This window comes from Lithobates pipiens, unplaced genomic scaffold (genome assembly GCF_037356315.1).
Source record: "Lithobates pipiens isolate NorthernLeopardFrog02 unplaced genomic scaffold, aLitPip1_a1.2 Scaffold_8, whole genome shotgun sequence".
Lineage (NCBI taxonomy): Eukaryota > Metazoa > Chordata > Amphibia > Anura > Ranidae > Lithobates > Lithobates pipiens.
The window spans coordinates 179,858,043-179,883,128 of record NW_027507903.1 but is presented as its reverse complement, the minus strand read 5'-3'; the positions used below and the strand labels follow the sequence as shown (position 1 = coordinate 179,883,128).

General features: G+C 45.6%; 1 protein-coding gene across 3 annotated transcripts in view; it reads left to right on the top strand.

The window, feature by feature from the left end:
* LRRK2 (leucine rich repeat kinase 2) overlaps positions 1 to 25,086 on the top strand; it is a 474,491-nt gene that overhangs the window by 196,836 nt on the left and 252,569 nt on the right. For all 3 annotated transcript variants that reach the window (XM_077468371.1, XM_077468370.1, XM_077468372.1), the window contains 2 exons: positions 7,281 to 7,439; positions 18,078 to 18,193. In XM_077468371.1, the coding sequence (XP_077324497.1) occupies positions 7,281 to 7,439; positions 18,078 to 18,193 (275 nt within the window). The remainder of the gene's footprint in view (positions 1 to 7,280; positions 7,440 to 18,077; positions 18,194 to 25,086) is intronic.

Sequence of the window (25,086 nt, the reverse complement as noted above, 5' to 3'; positions counted from 1 at the left end):
CAGGTACCTCTGATCACCGGTTTGTGGGCTTCCCAGAGGAGGGTTGGCGAAATGTCAGGACTAGCATTAAATTGAAGATAGTCATTAAGGGCAGTTTGAATATCAAGACAATAAGACTGGTTAGTAAGGAGGGCCTCATTCATACACCAGGATTTGTTGTCAGGGCGGGGTATTAATGACGAGACCGTAGTTACAACAGCGCAGTGATCTGACCACGTGATGGGTTGTATAGAGGATTTTAGTAAGATTGGGGAGGATGCGATTGGTACAAGGATATGGTCTATTCTAGAGAACGAATTGTGCGGGGGGGAATAGTAGGTATAATTTTTCTTCAATGGGTTACACTCTCTCCAGGAATCCAAAAGGGAGTGTTGTTGCAATAATCTGCGAAGTTGTGAGGCAGGGGAATAATGATCTGAGGAATAGGGAGACTTATCCAGATGCGGATGAAGTACCAAATTTGAATCGCCGCACATAAATAACGTGCCTTTGGAGTGTGTCCTAACTACCTGAAGGAGGTGGGTGAAAAAGGGGATCGGGTTGACATTTGGGGCATAATAGGAGACAAACGTAGTTTCCACTTCCTGTAAAAGGCCCACCAATATAATATAGCGGCCTGAGGGGTCCTTGATCTCTGTTTGTAATGTGAAGGGCAGGGAGTGGTGGAAAGCAAGTAAAACCCCTCTGTGTTTAGTATCTGCAGAGGCGGTATACACTAAGGGGTAACGGGAGCTGAAATATTTGGGGGTGTTACGGGCAGTGAAATTAGTTTCCTGAAGGGCAACAATGTCGGCCCCCAGGGAAACAAAGGTGCGAAAGGCCTTAGTTCTCTTATGAGGGGAGTTAAGTCCCTTAACATTAAGGGAAATTATATTTAAAGGGGCCATCTATGTGAGCGGGGAAGGGTAAGTATATAAAAAAAAAAGGTGGGGTGAAGAGAGGAGGGTGAGCCACCCGGCCAGTAAGGGAGAGAAAAAGGAAGAAAGAAAAGCAATAAGGAAGCACAAAGGAGAAAAGAGACAGCGGGGGGAGAAGAAGAGAGAGGAAGTGGTGTACAAGACGCAGGGCATCACATTAATTGAGAAAAAACTGAACAGAGTATCTGTAGTGCCCAACCAAATAGTGCGCTAGCTCTACAGCCAGAGAAGACCGACCGAAGAGAGAGAGCACCGAAGGTGGGGGAGCAGTGACAACTCCCCACTGCAAGCGGATCTAACAGTGAAAACCATATAATTAAAGTTAGGACAACATCTTGAGTAAAAGTAACATAAACTAAACAAGAGGCAAACGGCAGTATCTTTAGCCTTCTAAATAGAAGGGATTTGTAACTATCCCAGGTCGGAGGTGGGGATAAAGAAAGGATCGGAGGGAAGGAAGGCAGGGGGAATGGGAGGGTGGGGGGAATACAAGGGAAGGGTAAGGGGAGGAGGAAAAAAGGATGGGGGGGAGGGGAATAGGAGGAGAGGAAAAACATGGGGAAGCAGGGAAGGAAAAGGGGGAGGGTAAAAGGAGGGGGAATGGGGGAGAGAAATAGCCAGCCCCCGAGTTGCATAAATAGGAGCAGGCTAAAAAAAACATATATCACCGTTTATTGAGTATAGTGCCGGAGGAGGCGCGGAAGGAGACATCCAATAAAAAAGGGAGGGGGAGGGGCGCAGGGACGAGAGGAGGGGAGACGAGCAAGTCATATCCCCACCCCCCGCCCAACCCCCCCCCCCTGCCCCCCCCCAGCAGACCAACCAAAAAAGAGACAAACGTAAATAAAAAGAGGACAAAAAAACATGCGTTGGAATGATATGCGTACAGATGAAGTCAGCGAAGTATATAACAGTATACATATCAAAAATAGAAATAACTTAACCATTGCTATATCCCCACTAGGGGACATAGAGACCCCATGGGACACCCAAATAAGGGCGTCGCAAGCACACCCAGCTACTGTCCCCCAGGTGGCAGCACGTTATCAAATAAGTACAAGAGGAGAAGACAAAAATGAAAAATAAAAATGAAAAGGTGGAGAACGAGAAAAAAATAAAAAAAAATATACCAAACACGAGGTGACAAAAAAGTAACGTTAGTGGAAGTGCTGCAACAGTAGGGTTACAATAAAGGTCCAGAGGTCGGGACCACAAGGAGGTATTCCGAGAGTACTGAGGAAAAAAGAGGGAGCACCCTCAGGTAAATCAGCGAGGCGTGCGGGACTTCGGGCTGAGGAAGGCATCTTCCGAACGACGCGAAGGGGTCCCCTTACGAATAGATGCCGGATCGAGCGGATTGCGCTTCGGTGTGGCCGAATATGGATGAGCCGTGGATCGCGCCGGGGTGCGGGGTAGCGCAGTCTCCGAGACTTGAACCGGCAAGGTCAGACGAAGGGATTCCAGCAGATGTTGTAAGGATTCCGGGGTTGAGCACGAATGCTGCTGGCCCTGGTGCGTAAATTGCAGGGCGAAGGGGAACCTCCAAGTGTACTTAAGCTGGTGCAGCATTAAGACTTGAAGTTGAGGCTTCATGGCACGACGTTTAGCTATAGTCAGCGGAGCCAGGTCGGAGAAAAGTTGATATTTATGCGTTTGGAAGAGCAATTCTTCTTTCTTACGGGCATCATTCAGCAACTGTTCTTTCGTGCGAAAGAAATGTAGTTTTACAATAATGTCCCGAGGGGGACCGTCCGTTTGGCGGCGTGTGAGGGCACGATGAATCCTGTCAAATTCAAGCCGCTCTATTGGAATGGAGGGTGAGAGTTCCTGGAACAGTGCGGTCGTAAAAGATTGTACATCCTCCACAGATTCCGGGATGCCACGTAAGCGCAGGTTGGACCTGCGGGAGCGATTTTCGGCATCCTCCAAACGGGAGAGTAGGGTGGCATTCTCCTCTCTTAACACAGAAAAGTTTTGAGAGTGTTCTTGGAGGGTAAGCTCCATATCATCAACTCTTGTCTCAAGGTCAGCCGTACGCTGACCTATTTCACGGATTTCCCGTGATAGCCTGTCCGTTATTTGTTCCGATGTAGTCTTGAGAGCCTTTTGGAGCATAGTCTCCATGTGTTTTAAAAAGGCAGTTTGAGACATACCTGAAGGTGGTAGAGGTGGAGACCCACCAAGGTTAGCGTCTGATTCGTCATCATCGCCACTGTCCGCTTGGTCGGAGGCCGCAGAAGAGGCAGCGTGGTGTTTAGCTAAGGCCTTAGCCGCCATTTTGGAAGAAGCCCGGGCCAGGGCTTCTTTGATGGGTTTCGGCTTATTCTTGCCTTTCGGTCCCGTGAGTACCATCCCGGGAGACGCCAGTGTTGTCTCGAAGGTGATCCGGGTGATATCGTGGTAAAATGCGGGTTCAGATGAGTGATATTGATCCGATCTTGCAGCGAGGAGCGCGGAGCTCTAAGGGAGAGCGTCTGCCATGTCGAGCCTCGCGCATGCGCCCCCCCCCAAGGAAAGGATTTTTAAAGGGAAACCAAATTATTTTTTTGCATTGAAGTAACTGAATGATTTCATTCAGCAGAGCTTCACCGCCTTCACAAAGCTAAGTGAACAGCCTCATCATCTCTAGTAAATCAACTCTCTTTCTTTAACATTCAGTCTCACTTGTGGTAGTAAGTGGTAATAAAGTCACAAGTTAGAAAAATCACTGACAGGCAGGGCTTTTATAACTGGAGAGAACCTAGAGTGCTCTTTTGTCATAAATGTTCCCCCTGCCTGACAGCGGACGATGTAATCTATGCTGCGCAAGTTCTCGAAGGTAGAAGACCTGAAAGGAAGGCAGGCGAATGTGGAAGCACCACGCTGGAGGGCTCAGCTTGTCAGTAAGTCTGTCATAATGTGCTAGTATGCAGTGCATACTCGTACGTTATGATTAAAACCTGCAGGAGGGCCCATTTCTTTTGTTTCCTTGCTAACTTTGCTACTGCTTTAACGGACTGCTGAAAACCAACTGTGCAAAGTAAGCCTTGTAGTTGCTACGTCTGCCTCAAAGTCACTACACAATGACTGGTGCAAAATGTTTTCTTTCTTTCTCATGCAAGCCGTTTCCAAACAATATACTTTTTGTGAAACCAAGTATAATTAAAAGAAACAAAATGATGTCATCATTCTACTTTACACTTAAATTAGAACTATAGACAAAACCCTTTTTTTTTTGTTTTGTTTTTAATTTTGGATGGGAACTTGCTGGAACAGTACTGGATCTACACACGGCTCAGCTTAAGTGGTTGTAAAGCCTCTCCTATACCCAGTGAAGTGAATAGCCGCAGATGATACAGAGATTTAACAAATCTCCCTACATAAGTTTTACACGTATATCTGCTGTCTTTCCCTTTCTATGCTCTTTAGAAAGTGCAGATGTTAGAAATATGTCCTCCTCTTCCAGCAGTGGGTGTGGAGGCGACGCTTACACTGTGTGAGAGCTGATTGGAGGAAAGGCAAACACACCCCCACTCCACATAGGCAGAGGGATGGAGGAGCATGTTGAGCTGTATTCTGAATAGTCAAGCTCTCTGCTTATCTACCTCCCTGACACAAATTTTCAGCTGCTGTAATCTTGTGTGTCAGAGCACTTGTCAGAAGTGACTCTGCTGATAACACAGGAATGGAGCAGCAGACAAACATGGCACTTAGAGTTGTGGAAAGAGATGAGTAAACACTACAGATATATGTGCTTAGGTCAAATTTAATGAATGAGGTTTACAATCATTTTAAGTGTTCAGGGCACAGAAAGTGGCAAAGAATTTTTTTACCTTAGAGAATGAAAAAAAAATGTAATATTTTTTTTTTGGCTTAAGCACCACTTTAATTACTAAATGCGCTTTAGACTTTGACTCAGTGTGCTGACTAAACTTAGGAGGAAACGCATACACAATATTGGTTGATGAAGAAGGCATGGCTGTGCCTTCAAAATGTTTTCTGATTGGCCAGTGTGTGGGCGGCTCCCCAGTTTGACAACCCTGGACCACTTCCACCAAGAGACACACAGCTGATGTCTCCACGAGGCTCCAGCTGCGGCTAACACATGGCACTCGTGGATCCCTCAATCAAGAATTCCCGGTGGTGCTCCTGTGACACGACACGTGGAAGCTCCCACCTGCTCTAGCACTCTGCAAGTGCTCCATCATTATTCATGCAACTTTTTAGTGCTGTTTTATACCTATATACTGAATAAATTCCTAAGCTGTTTAAAGGATTGGCTTGGCAGTTCTCTCTCTTCCTTTTGCTTTGCTGGCTAAACTTCACTTGCAGAAATTTGTTTCTCAGAATCAGCTTAATTTTTCCCTGTACGTTTTCAGTTCGCTCCTGAGCTGGGGTCTCACCCTGCACCTGCTCCCTCCCTAACTGGCTATATGACTGACAGCAGCAGGAGACAATGACTCTGCTCTCATGCACATCGCTCAATTGAGATATGGCTAAAGTGTTTGGGGGGTGGGGGGGGGGGGGGCTGCTTTCAGAAGGTTTTCTCCCATAATGCATGGAATACATTAAAGAAATAGTATGGCCAAAGCTTTTTTGGCTATACTTCTCCTGTGGGTCACAGGAGTGCAGTTCATTCTGTTCGATCACTCCTGTGACCAGTTTTCAGCCAACAGTGGACTAAAGTCCGCTGTTGGCTGAAGTCGCGAAGCTGGTCCATGTTCTGAAAAGATCCAGACCATATGGTCAGGATCCACCCAGATGCCTGGACTAGCATCTGGCTCAGTCTCTCAGCAATCCACACTCCAGTGAGTGCTGGAGGTGCAGAGCAGAGAGCCTATGACTGATGGTCACATCTCTCTGCTCAAAGCAGAGGGGAGAACTGAGATTTCAGTGGTGTTTGATCTGTCAGTTCTTACTGTAGAGCCGACGGGGAACCAATGCTGCATCCACTTTGGTGAGTATAAATGTTTGCTTTTTTTTAAAGTCCGTAGTTCTCTTCTAAGGTAAAAAACTTTTTCCTTTAGAACCACTTTAAAGGGAGGGTGGGATATACAACGTTGTGGTGTTAGCATGGGTTTCTAGGGCATGTTTAAATTGGAATCATGAGTTTCTAAATTTGTAAACTATATGGTGTTTTTTTGTGCTGTCATTCCTTTTTGGATGTTTTCACCTTGTAAAAATGCAGTGGTTGATTTGTTTACTGACCACATTTTCTTTGTAACTATCTTTTGTGAGTACTTTCTCTTTTTTGGGGATATGCAGTAAATGTTAGAGATAATTAGCCAGGTTGGCCTGATTAGCCTATGCTTCCTATGATATAGCAGTCATAGCAAAAAAAAGTGATCTAGGAGTGGGACTAGAGGGTGTTTTTCATGTAAGTAATCACTGCACTTGCAGCGGGAAAAGGTTTATTGGCATTGTCACAGTTCTTAACCCCTCTCCATGTCAGTTAGCCCAGGACATGTAGTACAGTTGGGTTTCCTGCTATTAAAACCTGCCTCCCAGCTTGGGCAGACTAAAAACCTCTGCAGCATCTGTGAGGTGTCACAAGATAAAGATAAATGGAAAACACTGAAGAATTCATATATTGGGGGAGGGTGACTTGTTAAAGTGTTACTAACCCCACAACAATAGAATCTGACTGTATATGCAGTAAAGTATCCTTGTTACACACACTATGGAACTTAAGGGGTAATCCTCTGTATTGTGTAAAAAGGCTCTTTGATACTGTATGGACAAATCCACCCCCTCTTGCAGGGTCTTTTGGCAAGGTCAGATAAGACCGTCAGAGCAGTCCTGCTGCACATGCTCAATTTAGTCTCTATTGCTGAACAAAGCATATCCTTCTATAGTGTGTGCCTGTCTCAATTCAGAGTACTGATAGTAGTGCTATTTATGTCTGTTACCTGTTCCTCTGCTATCAGCATAAATCACCTCTGACAATTTTTCCTGGCAACAAAGTGAACAAAAGGTGACGGGAGGGATCTTCAGCACACATGCAGCCTGTGAGTGGCAGCCTGGGCTCTGTTCCTGTGTGCTGTGTGAAGAGGGGTGTGTCTTTTACCTCCAATCAACTCTGAGCTGTCCTCACTGAGCTCTGCAGTGTGTAATTTCAGCTCCCTGCCCAGTTTTTTGACAGCTCAAACAAGCTTTATAAATTCTGTTCTTTTAACACATGTAGAGAAGAGAGGACTACAGATAAAAAGGTACAACTTGTGTAGAAAGATTTGTTTAATCTCTGTGTATAACCTGAGGCTAGTAACTTCACTGGGTATATGTAAGGGGTTTCAACTACTTGAAGTATAGGTCAACCTTTAAGGTCTGTTAAATGTATATTTGTCCAATTGAACATGTCATATTGTATTGTTTTTTTACTTTCAGACTTGGCGCCAGTTTTAGCAAGGAAGGTTTTACGCTATTATGGCTGCACATCTTCAGATTTGAGTTGTGAAGATGACCTGCTTGATAAAAGTGATGATTCATTCCTTCAGGATGGTTTTGAAGATGTATTTGCCTGCAGTGATGACCTAGACAGTGAAGGTGATGTACTTGAAAGTATTTTAACCTCCCTTTTTACTTTTCCTTTTGCCTTAATGTAATTAAGCATTCATAAGATTTTTTTATCATTGTATTCCTATTTGTACAGTGTGTAGGAACAGATTATTTAAAAATAACTGTTTTATAGGCAGATTTTGTTGTACATTAACAAAAAAGAAGTTTGCAGGGAGTTCCCACTATATAACCCCTTTTCACTTTCAGGCTGAGTTTTTTTTTTTTGCTAGTGTCTTTAGTTTCTGTTGGACATTGAAATTCTACCAGGTGGATGACCAGGCCTTTCAGATTCCAGTTCCAGGCTTAAAGTGTTATTTAAGGTGTTTTTTTATTTTATTTTATTTTTTTCAGTTTTTAAAGCGGAACTTATACCCATAACAACTTGATAAAAAATAATGTTCTTTATGAAAGGACATACATACCACATTAATTATGCTACCAGAATTATGGTTTTCTGTAAATTGCTTCCAGCATTGCTTCTGTTTCTTCTTGCTGGAGGCTGCCATTTTATTGACACCCAGAGCCCCTTGAACAGCATTAAATCATAAAGTGAAACTGAACACATCAATTTAATGGTTTAAAAATACTGTTACATTCCTGTCAAACCGTTAAGTGGCGGCTGTCATAACAGATCAGCATGGCAGTTGCAGATCAAACAGAGGCAGCTGCCTTGGCTGTAAAGAATAGGAGGGTTTAATTCCACGTAAGGTTTGTCAGCAGATTGGCCTCTATAAACTCAGTGCCTAAAAATGGAGAGCAACTGAGTATGTGTAGAGCTGGGTGAGACAGTGTATTGCTGGATTTTAAACAGTATAGATGCTAATTTTTAATGGTTTACATAGTTATACGTGCACAAGGGGCAGCCTGAAGTCATCTAGCAAGACTTAATGTATTGACTAAAGTTCCACTTTAAATAAGAAACATGTTTTACCTGCCTGCCTAGTGCAGTGGTTTTGCACAGATCAGCCCCAGTCCGCCTCTTCTTGGTTCCCCCACTGGTGTTCTGGGGCCCTCCCTCCTGCCTAGTGCCCCCATATCAAGCAGCTCGCTATGGGGGCACTGAGCAGGCTCACTCCTGTGTGTCCATTCACACACAGAGATCACGACTCGGCCCCGTCCTGCTCTCTCCTCATTGGTTCACTGGATTTAATGGACAGTAGCAGGAGCCAATGGCTACAGCTGTTGTCTCGACCAATGAGGAGATGGAGCTGAGGTTATTGTGCACATTGCTGGATCAAGATCGGGCTCAGGTAAATATTTGGGGTGGCTGGAGGCGGTGTTCCACACAGAAGGTTTTTTACCTTCATGTATAGAATGTATGAAAGTAAAAAACTTTGAGCCTTTACAACCCTTGTGGAAGGAGTTCTACAGGAAGATATCCCTGCAGCTTTCTTTTTTGTCCAATTACCTGATAGCTACATATAATCCGATCAGTGTTTAACCACTTGCTGTCCGGTTGTTGTATATAAACGGCCTCCTGCTCCTGCCACTTTTGCATGCTTTTGACACAGCAGATCACAGATCAGGGCACATAGACTAATCACAGCAATCATATATGTAATCAAAGGCTGCACGCTGCAGCCAGTGTTTTTCCTCTAACAGCATTTCCCTGTGTCAGCAGAAACAGAGTGTTCCTACAGTCCCTACTGTGATTTATATTGATATAATATATCTCTATCTCTACAGCAGTGTCCATGATCTCCAGCTACCTCAGTACAATGTTACTATGATCACACTGTACTGGGGTGGTTAGTGAGCAGGGTCAGTGGCTGCTATGCCAGTGCATTCAACTAGTGTCCCTAATCACTAGTAATACAGTAGAGAGTCACAATACCTCTGCATCCAACCACAGTGTCCATGATCCCACAGCAGTAAAGCATCACTATACCATTGCAGTCAGACACTGTGTCGCTGATCACTTTCACACGAGTATAGCGCCACTATACCAGTGCAGCCAGCCAACTGTGTCCCGATAAAAGCCTCACTGGTCACAGGGTCACCAAACCACTGCAACCAGCAACAGTGTTCCTCATTGCTGCCACACTAGTCCCAGTGTCGCCAGACCAGTGTAAAGCTGATCATACACGGCTCTGATTTTTTTCATTAAGCCATCGAGGTGGCTGGGGAAATTCTCCTTACTGCTTTATTGTATTCTGGGGGGCTAAGGGGGGTTACATTTATGACATCTGTGATTACTTGTGATCTGGGATTAGCTTCAGCTAATCACATGGTACAGGGTGATGTGATTGGCTGAAATACCACGTGATAGCTGTGGGTCAATCACAGCATAGAAAACACATGATGGCTGTTATGAATTCATTCATACCAGCTTTGTTGAGATTATGATCACATGATTACTGGGTCGCAGGTACCAGGACCTGCAATCCATTCTTTCCACTGGACGCACCTGTTGCAGGTGCAGCCTACTGTGCACCCCTAACCGAAAGCAGGCTGGATGAAGTACATGTACATCATCTAGCCTGTCTGTTCCAGCTGCCCGCAGTTAAAGTACTGTTGGCAGTCGGCAGGAATTTAAAGCATACTTCTACTTTTGCAGTCAAATTAGAGAAAACCCCACTGTTTCTCAGGAGAAGGAATCATGGAGGACTGCAGGTTTTTTTTTAACAGAGCGATTCTGTCCTAAGGCTGGTCATTGATTATGCAATTTAATTTTTTTTCAACCATAGTTTGAAGGAAAGAAAATTGATTTTGCCATCAACATGGGTCAGGTTTCCCTACTATCAGAATACAATGATCCCTGCAGGTGGCTATAGCTGCTGGCAGTGATTGTATGTAAAAAGCCTAACAGGCTGGTTGTACTGAAGTGAATCGCTAGATAAACTTCAGTACAACTAGTCTGCTTGTGGATAGATCGAAATTTGTCTGGTTCCCAAACTTCAATTCATCTATGGCTGGCTTTAAGCTGTCTTAAGGCTGTCCTCATTAACATGCAATGCAAGAATCCTATCCCGTAAAACTAACTCTCTTTTTTTAAGACATACAGTGTTCAAAGGTAGTTGCAATTGATAATGACATTCTGCCTGCACTGTACAGACAGGGTTATTTATGGCAAACACAACTGCCCACTCCCCTCACATATAGAACCATGTAGGATTTTTACTTGCTAGAGGGTCCAGAATAGAGCACCAAAAAAGAAAAACTGCAATTTTTAAAATATTTTTTAAAGTAACGTGAAAGGGGACATGTAACAAAGTAAAGTAGGTATTATTGAATTTACAATTTAACGGCAAAATTGTAAATACGCTTTAAGCTTGGACAACGTCAAAAGATGTGTAGTAGTGTACCTCTGTGGTTATTACATCTCCAGCACATAGAGGAGACCTAGAGGTACATTTTTATGTAGGCTATATAGGGTTTTTTTACCACTGTGGCAGAGCGGGGCTCTGCCCTTATGAAATTGGATGAAAAAGAGACACAGACACAGAGTTTGCATATCTGTGGACTGCAAGACTACAGAGTGTAGTGTTTAAATGGAGAAAACTGCTCTGTCAGTTTTCTCCAGGTTTTTCTAGCTCCAAATGGGATTCTGTAGTTTGGAGATCCCTGAGAGTCATGGGTGGGACGGGATCTCCAACCCTGTGTCCGGGTCTTGACGATAGTGCGCAGGGTGTGTGCCCAGCTGCACACAGCCCATATAACGAGGGGCTGTTGGGAGTAGAGGGGGGAGGATAGTGGAGTGTGAGCAGCTTGCTGCTGCTGTTTGAAGAGAGTTTGGAGAGTGGTCTGCCCGGTGGGAGACTGTAGCCCGTGTAAGGGGGATTCTTTGCTCAGGGATTGGGAAAGGCTGGCCTGCCTTGAGAGTCGGGAAGACTACGGAAGCCAGTGAGTCCAGGGGGCTGGAAAGAATCGATAAGTCTGTTGGGAGCAAGCAGAGGAACTGCTGACAATTGAGAGCCAGGTGGCTTGGTATGTTTTCATTTGTGTGCTGAATGAAGTTAAACCCCTGCGTGGGATTCCTGGATGGACTATTGTTTTGTTTTTCATTTAATAAACGTGGGCTACCAGGCCCTTAACTATAAATGCCTGCCTGATGTGGACTGAAAATGCATCTAACCACTTGAGCTGAACACCCCAATGTCACACCACCTTTATATGATTTTCAAGGCAGAGTCTTTATATGTGTTAGAAATAAAGATTGGGTGGTCTGGTTTCAAAATATGATTGATTTTTTTGTAGACGTGAAGGTAACTCTTTCTTTTCTTGAGGTAAGGAGATGGGGATAGTTTGCTTAAAAGGGAATGAATGAGTGTGAGGGCATGAGTTCATCCAAAATTGATAAATGTCTCAGAGGACTGTGGTATGCTTTCTTGGCTAGGTTGCAGGTAGTGGCCAAGTTGATCAATCCATCAAGGATCAAGATCTTGATGGAACCTGTTGTGTAGGTGTTTGAATTAGAATTAGGGGCTTTGTCAGGTGTGGAACAGAGCCAGGTGACTACCAGGATCTATAGTGTTAATCAAAATGCTTTCCCCCTTTTCGTCTTTCAGGACAGCACCTTTAAGAGACCTCAGCTCCTCCCTTCTCAGGAAACACCGCCTCCACCAGAGCTTTAAGCCACATATCCCCTCCAGCCCGTCAGTTTTGGTGTTTTCTCCGGTGGGGAGACACTGCTAGGAAGCAGGGCCATTTCACCTTGGGAGGCTGAGCCCGTTATCCTGGAAAGGGAGAGACAGAGGTCTCTCACACACAGCAACTGTGCTGGTGAACCAGTTACCTATATGGCGCTGTATCGGACCCTGTCCTCTACTGGGGAAGATGGAGATCACTCGCTTTCTGCTACCTTGGTAAGTAGATGGCAGAAGTATCCTAGTCCCCTTTATCTGGTAAAGCCGGTGTGTTTAGCTCAAGGCTGGCGGATGATGTCACTTTCAGCGGGGGCGGGTACTTCTGTTTGACCCGCGGCTTCCTGTTCCAGCCGCAGGACGTAAGGCGCGCGGCGTGACAGCTGTAGTGATAGCAAGAGGAGGTTGAGGTGGACCATGCCTGATCTGACCTGGAGTAATGTCGGAGATCAAGGTTTCCCGATCTGGTGGTGTTCCCTTACCAATTTTCTCATTCCGCTCCATGGGTGAACCCCCCTCTCTTAAGTGGTCAAAGGGGAGATGTACTTCTGGGACCCTGGTGGTGGTCGGTCCTGGGTGTGGTGCATTCCTGTTGTCGGTTCCTATTTAATGCTGGCAGATTCTGATGGCTGTGTCTGGGAGATCTGTTTTTTGTCTTTTCAGAGCAAGTTCACAGAAAAGGTCCCCCACAACTCCAAGAGGAAGTGCCTATCGTGTGGGACTACTATGGGGATTCCTGGCCCAAGGTTCTGCGCAGGGAATGCATAGAAGGTTTAGTAAAGGAACCTTCTGCAGAACAGGGTTTAGATTTGGCAGCGTCCGTTAAGTCTTTTAAATGGAGGAGCTCTTGGGAGCCATCCACACCACCCTGGGGATCCAGGAAGAGAAGAAGTCGCTTTTGCTCCATGACCAAATGTATAAGTGTCTTGAAGAACAGAAGAGGTGGGTCTTTCCGGTCCATGGAGTCCAGGTGGAAGCCATCAAAAAATGAAGCGACCCAGAGTGGAGGCCTTTCTTTTCCAGGGCCCTTAAACGCAGATTCCCCTTTGCAGAGGATGAAGCGGCGGTCTGGAATACATCACCTAGGCTAGATGCAGCTTTTTCTTGTGTGTCCAGAAAAACAGACATGGCCTTTGAGGATATGGGGGTGTTAGCAGACCCCATTGACAAAAGGATGGACTACCTCCTCAAGAAGACCTGGGATTCTTCCCTAGGGAATCTTAAGCCTGCCATGGCAGTCACAGCAGTGGCTCGCAACATGGAGCACTGGCTGACGCACATAAAAGCACATATTGAGGCTGGAACCACAAAGGAAATGATTCTCTCCTCTTTTCCTATGCTTTTAAAGAGGGTCCGTTTGCTAGGTCCTCTGCCCTGGCCAATTCAGCCAGAAGAGCTCTCTGGCAAGGGGACAATGTGTCCAAAGTTAAGCTCTGCGGAGTCCCTTTTATGAGATTTACTATTTGTCGGCTGTCTAATCCAGGACAGCTTCCAACTCTGGACCAAAAAGAAGGCTTTTCCCCTGAAGAGGAAATTGGGTCTAAGCCCTTGTACACACGGTCGGACATTCTGCCAACCAAATCCGTTGGATTTTGTCCGACGGATTGTGTCCGAAACTGTTGCATACACACGGTCGGACCAAGTTGTGGGAAAATCCGATAGTTCAGAACATGATGACGTTATTTCGTTACAACGGGACTACGTTCAGGTTAGTAGCCAATAGCTTTGGTGTAGGAATTTGATCTGAGCATGCGTGGCACTTTGTCCAATCGGAATTCTCTACACATGGTCGGAGTATGTCCGATCGGACCAGTTTGACGGAAAATATTTCCAACAAGTTGGAAAATTGGGTCTGACGGATATTCAGACGGAATCAGTCCGATGCATACCACACACAGTCGGATTATCCGACAACACGGTCCGATAGGACACATTCCGACGGATTCTCCGACCGTGTGTACAAGGGCTAAGAAGAAGCCTCTAAGAAGAAACCTCGCCCCCAGAAGAAGTTTGGATTTCCGAGGGTGGAGGCTCAGAAAAAAGGTTGGCCCAACAATGGCAGAGGGCACGGGGGAGCAATTTTTCGTCGTCTTGAACAGCCCCGAAAGACCCAATGACAAGTCAACCCCGGTGGGAGTCGGTTACCTCCAATCAATTCATCTTAGGAATTGTAAGGAGGGGGTACAGACTGGAATTTTCAAGCCCCCTCCACACAGACTTCTTGTTACATACTTGCCAAGGTGTACGGAGAAGGCGCAGCGCTGCTTTCTTTGCTGAAAGAACTGGAACAGCAGGAAGTAGTGCTGCGGGTTCCACCTGGGGAAGCCCTCAGGGAAGTTCAGGCTCATTTTAAACCTGAAACCTCTCAATCACCTACAGAAGGTTTTGCATGGACTCCATCTTTTCCGTGAAGACACTGCTCCCTCCAGACTGCTACATGGCCCCCATAGATCTAAGGGACGCCTACCTGCCCATTCCTATTGCAGAGGGTAGTCAGAGGTTCCTCAGACTAGCAGAAAGGTTCGGGGAGGAGACGGTCCAGCTACAATTTCGGGCTCTCCCCTTTGGGCTATCCACTTTCCCCCTGCATATTCACCAAAGTCATGGTGGAGGTCATGGCTTTTCTGCAACTACAAGGAATCTCAGTGATTGCATACCTGGACGATCTTCTCCTTTTTGCTCCTTCAACAGAGCAGTTGGTCCAGGATTTGCAGGAAGCAAGGAGCGTGTTGGAACATCTAGGATTTTAAATTTGGAAAAATCCAACCTAGTCCCGTCCCAGAAGGTCCCCTTCCTGGGCTACATACTGGACTCAACCCAGCGGAGGGACTTTCTCCCCCAAGAAAAAATTTTGAAAGTGGACAGGACTTTGGCAGTTCTGCAGAGCAATCATCAAGTCTCAATAAGACAGACCATGTCAGCTTTAGGTCTACTGACGGCTGCCCTCTCGGCTGTACAGTGGGCAGGATTACATTTCCGCCCTTTGCAGTGGTTTATCCTGAGGGTTTGGGACCACACTCAGAGGTTTTTGGACTCAAAGGTTCTCCAATACAGGTAAAGAGATCCCTGTGGTGGTAGAGAAAGAGAGCAAATCTATCCCTGGGACTAGAATGGGTGCTGCCAGCGTCCATGATCGTCACAACAGATGCAAGTGGCACTAGTTGGGGAGCACACCAAGGTGCGAGTCTGGTGCAGGGTTCCTGGAGAATTGAAGACGCAGGCTATTTCGCTGGCCCTGAAAGCTTTCCAGCAGGAGCTCCAGGGGCATCTTGTTCAGGTCCACTCGGACAACTCAGCTGTTGCCTACATCAACTGATGGGGGGGCACCAGGAGCAGTTCCCTGTGGGCCCTGGCACAATTTTTAAATGGGCCGAAGTCACAGTGTTGTCCCTTTTTAGTGATGCATCTAAAAGGGGAGTTAAACCAGCTGGCAGACTTCCTCAGCAGGAGGCCACTGAGGGAGAGCGACTGGGTCCTGAGTCAGAACACTTACTGGATGAAGGCCCAAAAGTGGGGGGTCCCATGTGTTGACCTTTTTGCTTCAAGGGAGTACACAAAAACGCCCCACTTTTTCTCTCTGAACCGGTGGGACGGGGCAATAGTGGTGGACGTGCTCTCTGAGCTTGCGTTTTATCTAGTGCTATGCCTTCCCCCCCCTCCTGCACTGTTGCCTGCAGTCTTGAGAAAATTCCAGACAGAGGACACAACCCTGATCCTAATAGCGTCACACTGGCCCAGGGGGCCTTGGTTTTCAGTCATAAAGGATCTGGTGGTGGAACCTCCTTGGATATTGGCGGTCCAGGAAGACTTCCTCTCTCAAGGTCCAATCTGCTGTCCCCAGGTGGAGATGTGGAATCTGGCAGCCTGGCAACTTTTTAGAACATTTAGCAGTGAACCCCTGGATATCTAGGTTCTTTAAAGCCTTAAGTAATCAGAGACCAGTTAACTCCTATCCTTTTCCCATGTGGGATCTCTCTCTGGTACTGCAGGCTCTTACAGGGGAACCCTTTTGAACCTATAGAGTCTTGTGCAGTGAAATTTTCTAAATCTCAAGGCTGTTTTTTTGTAGCGATCACTATTGCAAGAGTTAGTGAGCTGGAGGCCTTCTCGATTAGGACACCCTTTTTTTCAAATCTTTCCGGATCAGATAAACCGGTCTGGCCTTTTTGCCAAAAATGGCTTCCAAATTTAAAGGAGCCAGGAAATCTGACTGCCTACTTTCTCATCAAATCCTGTGAGGGAACAGGAGCATGTTTTTCACAGGCTAGATGTTAGATGTGTCCTAATGTACTTGGATAGTACAGAACAGTTTAGAAAGTTGGATTCCTTTTTTGTTTACTTTTCATGGACTAGGAAGGGGTCCAAAGCCTCTAGGTGTACAATAATAGCCAGATGGCTGAGGTTAGCAATTAGTCAGGCATATATGGTCCAGGAAGGTATTAAGGCTCGTTCCACCAGGGGCATGGCGACATCTCAGGCAGAGTGGACTGGTGCTATGCCTGAACAGATCTGTAGAGTGGCGACGTGGTCAAGCTTTAGGACCTTTGTTAAGCACTATTGGCTGGATTTATTATCTGCCCAGGACCAAGCCTTTGGGCGTAAAGTCCTGCAAGTGGTAGTCCCACCCTAGGGTAAGTGCTCGCTTATCCTCTCAATGGTGCTGTCCTGAAAGACGAAAAGGGGGAAAATCAAAGTTACTTACCGGTAATGTCTTTTCCGGTAAGTAACTTTGATTTTCCTACAAGTGTCAACAAGGGACAGTGTCAATGGACCCATGTGAAGGCGGAGCAGAGCGAACATAGTTGAGGAGGCGGAAAACCACCAATGGAAGAACGAGTAAACTGAAATCCCTGGGTAGGCCAGCTAGCAGCCAGGTTAGTAGGGGTGGGATCTTAGAGCATAGAAGAGAGCTGGAATTCCAAGCCGACATGTAAGAAGAATAAAAATCAAACCAGAGGTATGCAACGACAAACACAGGGATTTAGGAAACCGTGAAGCTAGACTCCACCGCAGTGATCCAGACTCCAGACCAAAAGGCCAGTTTTTTAGAGGATGAGGACAGGAACCCCACAGCGAGGAAAGTCACTAGCCAGTGGAAAAAAAACAGCCCAGTGGCACCTGCCGATCTTATCCCGAGAGGCCAGTTTTTTTGTTTTTTTAAATATTTTTTATTGACTAATGTAGGTTACTGCAAACTGGGCATAGTTACTTTTCTCCATGGTTTACTGAATAAAGGGGCTTATTTTTACCTCGTATGAGGGATTACACATATCAGAAAATAAGTCAGGGACTTATGTACAGTCAGAAGAAAGGGGAGCATAATTGAAAACTTTTTAAGTACATTAATGGTGTGAATACGGTTCAGGATCAAGAACACAAGGAAATTAGTATAAACTAGCATGATTGAAAGTTCACAACTAATCTTAGAATATATTATTTAACAGAGCAGTTGATGCCTGGGATAGACTTCCAGTAGGGGCAGGGAATCGGTCAACAGTATGTGGATTCAGGAATGGAACATGCTATTTCAATTGCCATATTTTGACTTTGATTTTGTGTCACTAATTCAATAATCTAGGACAAGTATGCATCAAATGAAAGTTATAGAAAATTCATACGTCTTCATCTACTTACTTGTACTCGGTCAGCCCCTTTCACACGAGTGAATGTCCTGTCTGGTAAAAGCATGCTTTGTTATTTTGAAATTACAAGACTCCAGGCACAGTGATCACTTGCGGTTGTACATTGTGATTAACAGCAATTACTTGCATTTACATGCGGCCACGGTGGAACATTCTTGCCTTTCTGATAAGCTTCCTGTTTAGGTGGGGTAGATAACTTAATCTGTCCGCAACTAAAAGCTGAATTCTATCCGCCTGTGTGAAAGGGACGAATCAACGCATAAGCAATGGAAATTTGTTTACTAATCATTTACTGATCAGCAGGCATTTTACTGACAAAATTTACATTTTAGCCTTGTCTTAATAGGAATATTTTTTGTAATAACGAATAAAGCTTATTAATTATTATTTTTATTTTTTAGGTAGCGATGGGACGCTTCCAGTGAAAAAGTCTCACTCGTTTGTCAATCTTGACATTCACAAGGAAAATTCAAAGCTAAATCGCATAACATCAGGGCAAAGACAAACTAACTCATTGGTAGGCTACATTTATTATTTTGGGTTACCCTATACCATTTCTTTTTAAATTAAACTGTGTTTACAGTAGACTTCAAAGGTGTTTGCAGTGCAGGAAATGTATGCATTCTTGCAGTGGTGGCTGACAAGTTTGCATACTTTTTTAATTTGTTGTTGATCATAGTATTCTTTGTCCAGATAAAAAAAATAATAATTGAATGTTATGCCTTGCAATGGCAATCTTTTGATCATTTTATCAAGACAACATTTTATCATCAAAGCAAGTTTCTTTCAGATTATCAAGACAGAGGAAGAGAACTTGCATCAGTTGTCCTGTTACTTTAGTGGTTGTGCCAAAAAGTACTATTTACCATCTGTTCCACAGCTGAAAATGCACTACATGTTAACTATTGTTGAAGAATACCCACACAGAAATTAGTTTAAAAAGAATTTAGGGACATTTGGAATGAAATGTAGTACCTGACTGCACAGATTTTATTTCCCAGTCTTTCTGTAACATAACAAATCAGCGACTTTTTGCAGAGGTCTGCCCATGCTGTGTGGAATTTGGTAGGGTTTGATTTACTGTTTATTTCTCTTATATTCACCGACTGACACAGCTCCTCTGTAACTAAATGGGTTGTATAGCCTGCCATTAGAACTAGGCAAAATTGTTACACAATACACAGAACTTTAATCCCGCCCGGGGGGGGGGGGGGGATCCTGTGCTATCAACCCTCCTCACTGCTCCCAGCAGCTTCAGTTTTTATTTTGCCTAGTAAGGAGAATGACCTAGGAACCCTACAGGGCCTCTCGGTCCATGTTTTTGCTGCAGGTTTCCTGCTTTTTGCGCAAGATAGAAGATCTCAGGATCTTTCATCAACTGCCTGTCACAGCTGTGACAGGCTGTTTAATGACATCCTTGTAGTCTCCCCAGTCTGGCCATCGAGCGTGAGCAGGCCGCAGCTAAGGCTCGGCAGGCCACGATATGCCTCAGCTACAGAGGTGGTTGGTGAGCTTCAATGCTCCGGGGTATACATATGACCAGGCTACTGCTGTCTGGATCACAGTATACGGGGCCAATTGCTACCCTGTAACTGCGCAGGAGTAGGTCTGTGATGGAATGTCTCCCAGCTCTTCAGGACTGTAAGTATGGGTCTCCCTGCCTCAGTGGGGTGAGCAGCTGGGCATTCCCAGGGGGGTCGATTCGGGGGCCACCTCACCTCCCTATCTTCTCTCCCAAGTCCCTATCACCACTCCTTCCCCCCTCTGAGGGGGGTGGCTGCATGCGCTGCGGGTGGTGTGTGGGTTCGCTGTTTTCTCACCTGTGGGGGCTCTGTGCGGCTGGCGTTGGTCCTGGTTCAGGTCTGGGGGGTCCCTTAAGGTGTTTGTGGAGGTTGTTCTGACTGTAAGCAGGCAGCACGTTTTTAATTTTTGTTCTGTCACCGCATGGCGCCGTCCGGCGGCCATCTTGGATGTAGGAAAGCTGATATTCCCCTGGTGAGCTTAAGCAGCCATTTTCTTTAGGATTTCCTATTAGTTACATTGGCGGCCATTTTCTTGAAGCCTGAGCGCTTTATTCGCCGCTGTTCTCTTGTGGCAGCATTACATGTGCTCTCACTTGCTGGTTCCTGTGTCCACTGTGTTTACAGGACTCTGGATGGCTCTTTGCTGAACGCTGAAGCTAGCTCTGCAGAACGTTTCACCGCTGTTTATAGCTGCTGTTGCTGCTGACACAGTTTTCTCCTCTCTGCAACTGGGAACCTCCTAGGGACTACAGGCACTGCTTGTGGCTTTCACAGAATGCCACAGGGTGGTGAATCTAGTGCTAAGTACCCCTCCCACGTGGTGGCAGCAGGCGAGCGGGACCTTCACTGTCCTAAGTCCCCTTGCAGGTGGCAGACAGGCTAGGGTCAGCATGGCTTCAGAAACTGGTGTTTCTTCCCCTGAAATCAAGGCTATAGCAACCGGGTCACCTGTGGTTAGCCCGGTGCGCATGGACACCCTGACGGCGGTCCTTGACTCCTATGTTGCTAAGATAGAGGCGGCACGTGGCAGGAAAGGTGCACCTAAGAGGCCCCTGCCCCCGCCCTCTGGGGAGAGCTCTGATGCAGACTCAAGCCCTGCTGCGGCTGGAGACCCCTGCTCTGACCTATCAGACGTGGCTGACCAGGACCGTTCAGACAGTGAGGATGATTCCCCGTCTGGGTCTGGGCGTGACATGGCGCTTGTTGGAGCACTTATCACAGCTGTGCGTGATACCCTGAAGATTCAGGAGCCAGCGGATTCCTCTGCTGATGTACCGGTCCCTTTTGGGTCCCGCAAGCCAGCTCGTTCACCTAAGGTGTTCCCGTATTTTGACTTATTTTGATAAATTCATCTACAGGGAATGGGGTCGCCCGCAACGGACCTTTTCGGTCCCCAAAAATTTGGCGGTATTACCCCTTTGAGGAAAGCCTTCTCAAAAAGTGGTCGGCTCCTCCGGTCGTGGACCCCCCTGTATCTAGGTTAAATAAAGTAACCACGATCCCGGTTGAGGGGACTCCTGCATTCAAGGATCCCATGGACAGGAAGGCCGAGGCAGTGGCTCGTTCCTTGTTCACGGTTGTGGGGTCAGCCCTGCGACCTGTACTGGCATCCGCACTGGTGTCACAGACTCTGACTGAGTGGGCAAAACTTTTGCACCGTGAATTGGGAGAGCAGAACGCCTCCCCTGTCTGCATAGAGCTAGCAGACCAACTAGTGAATGGCCTTAACAAGCGGCTTTTTTGTCCATCCACGGTGCTTCTGCAAAACGCCCCCAGCCCAACAGAACGCCCAGGGATGATCAGAAGTGTCCCTGGAGGCCCACCAGGTGTGCAGCTGGGGGAGGATGTGATGTGGGAAGGCTGGGGGAGGAGCCCGAGGCGGTGTCTGTGAGGACGGAAGGGGAGCCAGGAGATCCATGGCGGCAAGTCCGATGCAGTTGCTGGTGAAGTGGGATAGAACACCGTGTTAGAGGACAGCACATGGTGACCCCCGCAGATGCCTATTCCCCACGATATTGGATCAGGAGACCAAGGAGGAGCGACTGATAGATCGGGGTGGACAGCAGTAAAGGATGCAGGAAACTGAACAGGGGTAAGTGAGAGATATCCCTGGTTCAATCAAAAAATGGCTGCAAGAAAAAACACCTGATCCTGAGAACCCACAAGTGATTGTTGGTGCTGGCCTCCCCTCTGTCTCCTCCATACGCCCCCCCTCTTATCTCTGCCTTTGTGTGCTCTGTATATTATGCTCTGTATACTACCCTCCAGAGCCCCTAGGTCAGTGATGGCGAACCTTGGCACTCCAGATGTTTTGGAACTACATTTCCCATGATGCTCAGGCACTCTGCAGTGTAGTGGAGCATCATGGGAAATGTAGTTTCAAAACATCTGGGGTGCCAAGGTTCACCATCACTGCCCTAGGTTATCCAGCGCTGTTGCATCGTGAACTGTGTTTGAACTGTGTTTGAACTGTGTTTGCTGTGGAAGCTAAAGAGATTTGATGACTAACTGAGGGAGAGATGCAGCAGCTGGGGCTGGCTAAAATTTAAATGACTGGAGACATAAGAGAGGTCTTGATGGAGCAATGATTCTTTTTCAAACCTATGGATCTATGAGAGCTATGGAATTGAAATGTTTGTATGAACTGTACAAATGAGAGGACCTGTTTAAATGTCAATGACTGCCTAATAACCCTAGGAGTGGCTCAATTGATTAAATGCTGGAAGTACTGGAAACTACTAAACTGATAGTTGAAACTAGTACTGAGTTTTAAGCTCACTTAAGGACTAAGTATTGATACAGCTTAGTACTGACTGAAAGGGTTATGAACTATGTTACGAACTAAGCTGAAAATTAAGTGATGAACTCTGCGATTTAACTATGCGATAAGCTCGGAGCGATATCTACTGGAGAGTAACTTTCCATTATGTGGTGGATAGCAGCTGATTAGACAATTGGGTCAAGCTGAAATAGAGCTGCAAAAGTATAAGGACATTCCCCCTTTTTTTTTCCCTATGCGTTTTTTTTTTTCCTCTCTCTCTACGTGTCCTCCCGCCCCTCTTACGCTATATAGAGATCGGAAAAAAGGGACGAAGGGTACGTTTTTTTTATAGGTCCTTTACAGGATCTTTACAGGTGCCCTAATAAAAAAAAGTAAAAAAAAAAAAAAAATCCATCAAGTCGCAGAATTTTCAATTCTTAAAGCAAAAGTGAAGAGAAGTATTCTATATAAACTAGGGAGCCTGAGAGGTGAAACGGCAGGATATTCTTCTCTCCCCTTACCCCTCCTTTCAAATCAATAAAAGCAAAGATTGGAACCGAGAGGTACTCCCCTCTATATAGGACAACTATTTTGTCAAACAAGATAAGTGAACAAGATACATGATCAGGGGAAGATCACATAAAACAACAGAACCTAAAACCCAGAGGGAGAGTTTAAATACTAGTGTAACTGCTAGTTCAATACAAAAATACTTGACAACTAAAGAGGGTAACCAAAAAAGCCCAGATGTAGAAAAAAAAACATCCTTGCCAACCAAAAACGCAAAAAAGGAAATGGCTAAGTTAAAAGGAGCCCAAGGAGATAAAACAAGAGAAGAAACACAAACAGAGAGAGAGATGGAAACTAACGAGGGGGAAGGGGAAGAACAGCGAAGTATAGCTCAAATGCCCACAAAGATCGAGATGATGGCAATGTTTGAAAGGATGGAAAGTTTAAGAGTGAGATTACAAATGTCCGGATGGATCTGGGCCATTTGCTGCGGAGAGTAGAAGAGGCTGAGGAGAGAACTGATAAACAAACACAAGAAATCGCAGAATTAAAATCGCAAGTGAAAGCACTGCAAATAAACCAAAGAAATACCTTTTATAAAATGGAAGCACAGGAAAATCAAAATGGACGCCAAAATCTAAGGATAAGAGCCCTCCCAGAGCAAAATGGAGAGAAACTGGAAGAAAAAATAAGGAAAATATTTAACCCCCTACTAGGACGAGAAGAGGACGAGGAGTTAAAGATCGATAGAGTACATAGAATCAGAAAGCCTCTGGGAATGAAGGAGGAAACCCCACGAGATGTCATTGTTAAATTCCATCGGTATACAGACAAGGAGAAAATATGGAGGAACCTCAGAGAGAGACACCCGTTGCAATACGAGCAAACAACTTTGCAAGTATTTGCGGACTTGTCAAGTGAAACATTATCCAGAAGAAGACAATTAAAACCATTACTAGAACATTTAAGACAAGCTAATATTAAATATAGTTGGGGGTTCCCTGCAGCATTGATAGTACATAGGGGACGGAAAGACGGTTAGATTGAAATTTCCGGAAGAAGTACAGGACTTTTGTACAGAGTTACAGATTCCAACCATTAGTATACCTAAGCGATCGGAAAGAGAAGAAAGACTAATTGAAGAGGGAATAGGGCAGAGAGCTTAATGTGGGGGGGGGGGGGGGGGGTCGGGGGAGAGGGGGGAGGGGGGGCTGGTGTAATTTATTACAAAAGAAACGAGATGGGAGAGGTAAAGTAAATAAAAGTTAATGTGGGTATGGGTGGAAACGGGAAGAGCCTCCCTGGACTATCTGCTCCCTCCTCTCCCCCCCCATGTCTACCGGGCCTTCATGGCTGGGGGGGAGTGGAGGGACACGGAATGCCGGGCTTGGAGCTTCACCCCAAGGGGTGAGGTACATATTCCAGGATGGGGATATATTCTGAATATAGGTACAAGGACCAAAGCGAGGTCTGGGAGGGTTGGGAGGGGGGGTGGGAGGGGTGGGGGGAGAAAGAAGACCCGACAGCAGAGAACCTCGTTAAGTGAGAAAAGAGAAAAAAACAGCCTGACTAAAATCTATGTCTATAGTTAATTGTTTGTCATATAACGTTAGGGGGCTAAATGAATCAGCAAAGCGGTTTAACATTTTGAAAGAAATAGAACAATATGAAGGGGTATAGTGTTCTTACAGGAAACCCATCTATCATACGAAAGCAAGATTAGAATATATTCCCCTAGGTTCCCGGTGTGGTTTTATGGAGATTCTTACTCAAGGAAATCAAAAGGGGTAGCTATCGGTATAGGACGGGAGGCATACTATAAAATAGAAGAAAGATTAGTCGACCCGGAGGGTAGATTCCTCTTTCTGAAGGGGAAACTATGGGGAGTAGACTATACCCTCGCTAACATATACTGCCCAAATAGAAGTCCAACGGTTTTTCTGAAAGGAATATTGGAGAAATGATGGGATTTTAAAAGAGGAAGAGTAATTATAGCTGGAGATATGAACTTTTGTATGAATCCGCAAATGGATAGTTCGTCCCGTATGCAGGGGATTGGGAAGAAGCAGAGGAGAATAATAAAACACAGGCTATATCAGTATCAGCTTATGGATGCGTGGAGAACTATGCACCCAAGGATATGAGACTACTCGTTCTATTCCCCTGTACACGGGACGTACACAAGGATCGACTACTGGTTAGTGGAACATAGGGTTCTGGACGAGGTGATATCCACAGATATAGGAATTAGAACATTGTCTGATCATTCTCCAATATGCCTGAAGATCAAAATCCCAGGATTTCAGAAATCTCCTTTTTCCTGGAAATTGAATAGGGAACTGTTGGACGAGAAGGGAGAGGAAATAATTAGAAAGGAATTGGAGTTTTTTTTTACCACTAATTTAAATGAAGAGAATATGGAAAATATTATTTGGGAGACACATAAAGCTTATATAAGAGGGATATATATTTCACTAGGTACAAATAGGAAGAGAGAAGGTATTAAAAAGAGTAGGGAGTTGAGGGAGGAAATCCATGGATTAGAGCAAGAACATAAAAAGGCAAATGGCAGGGAAAGTGAACAGGTAGTGGACCTATTACATAAACTGGCTATGA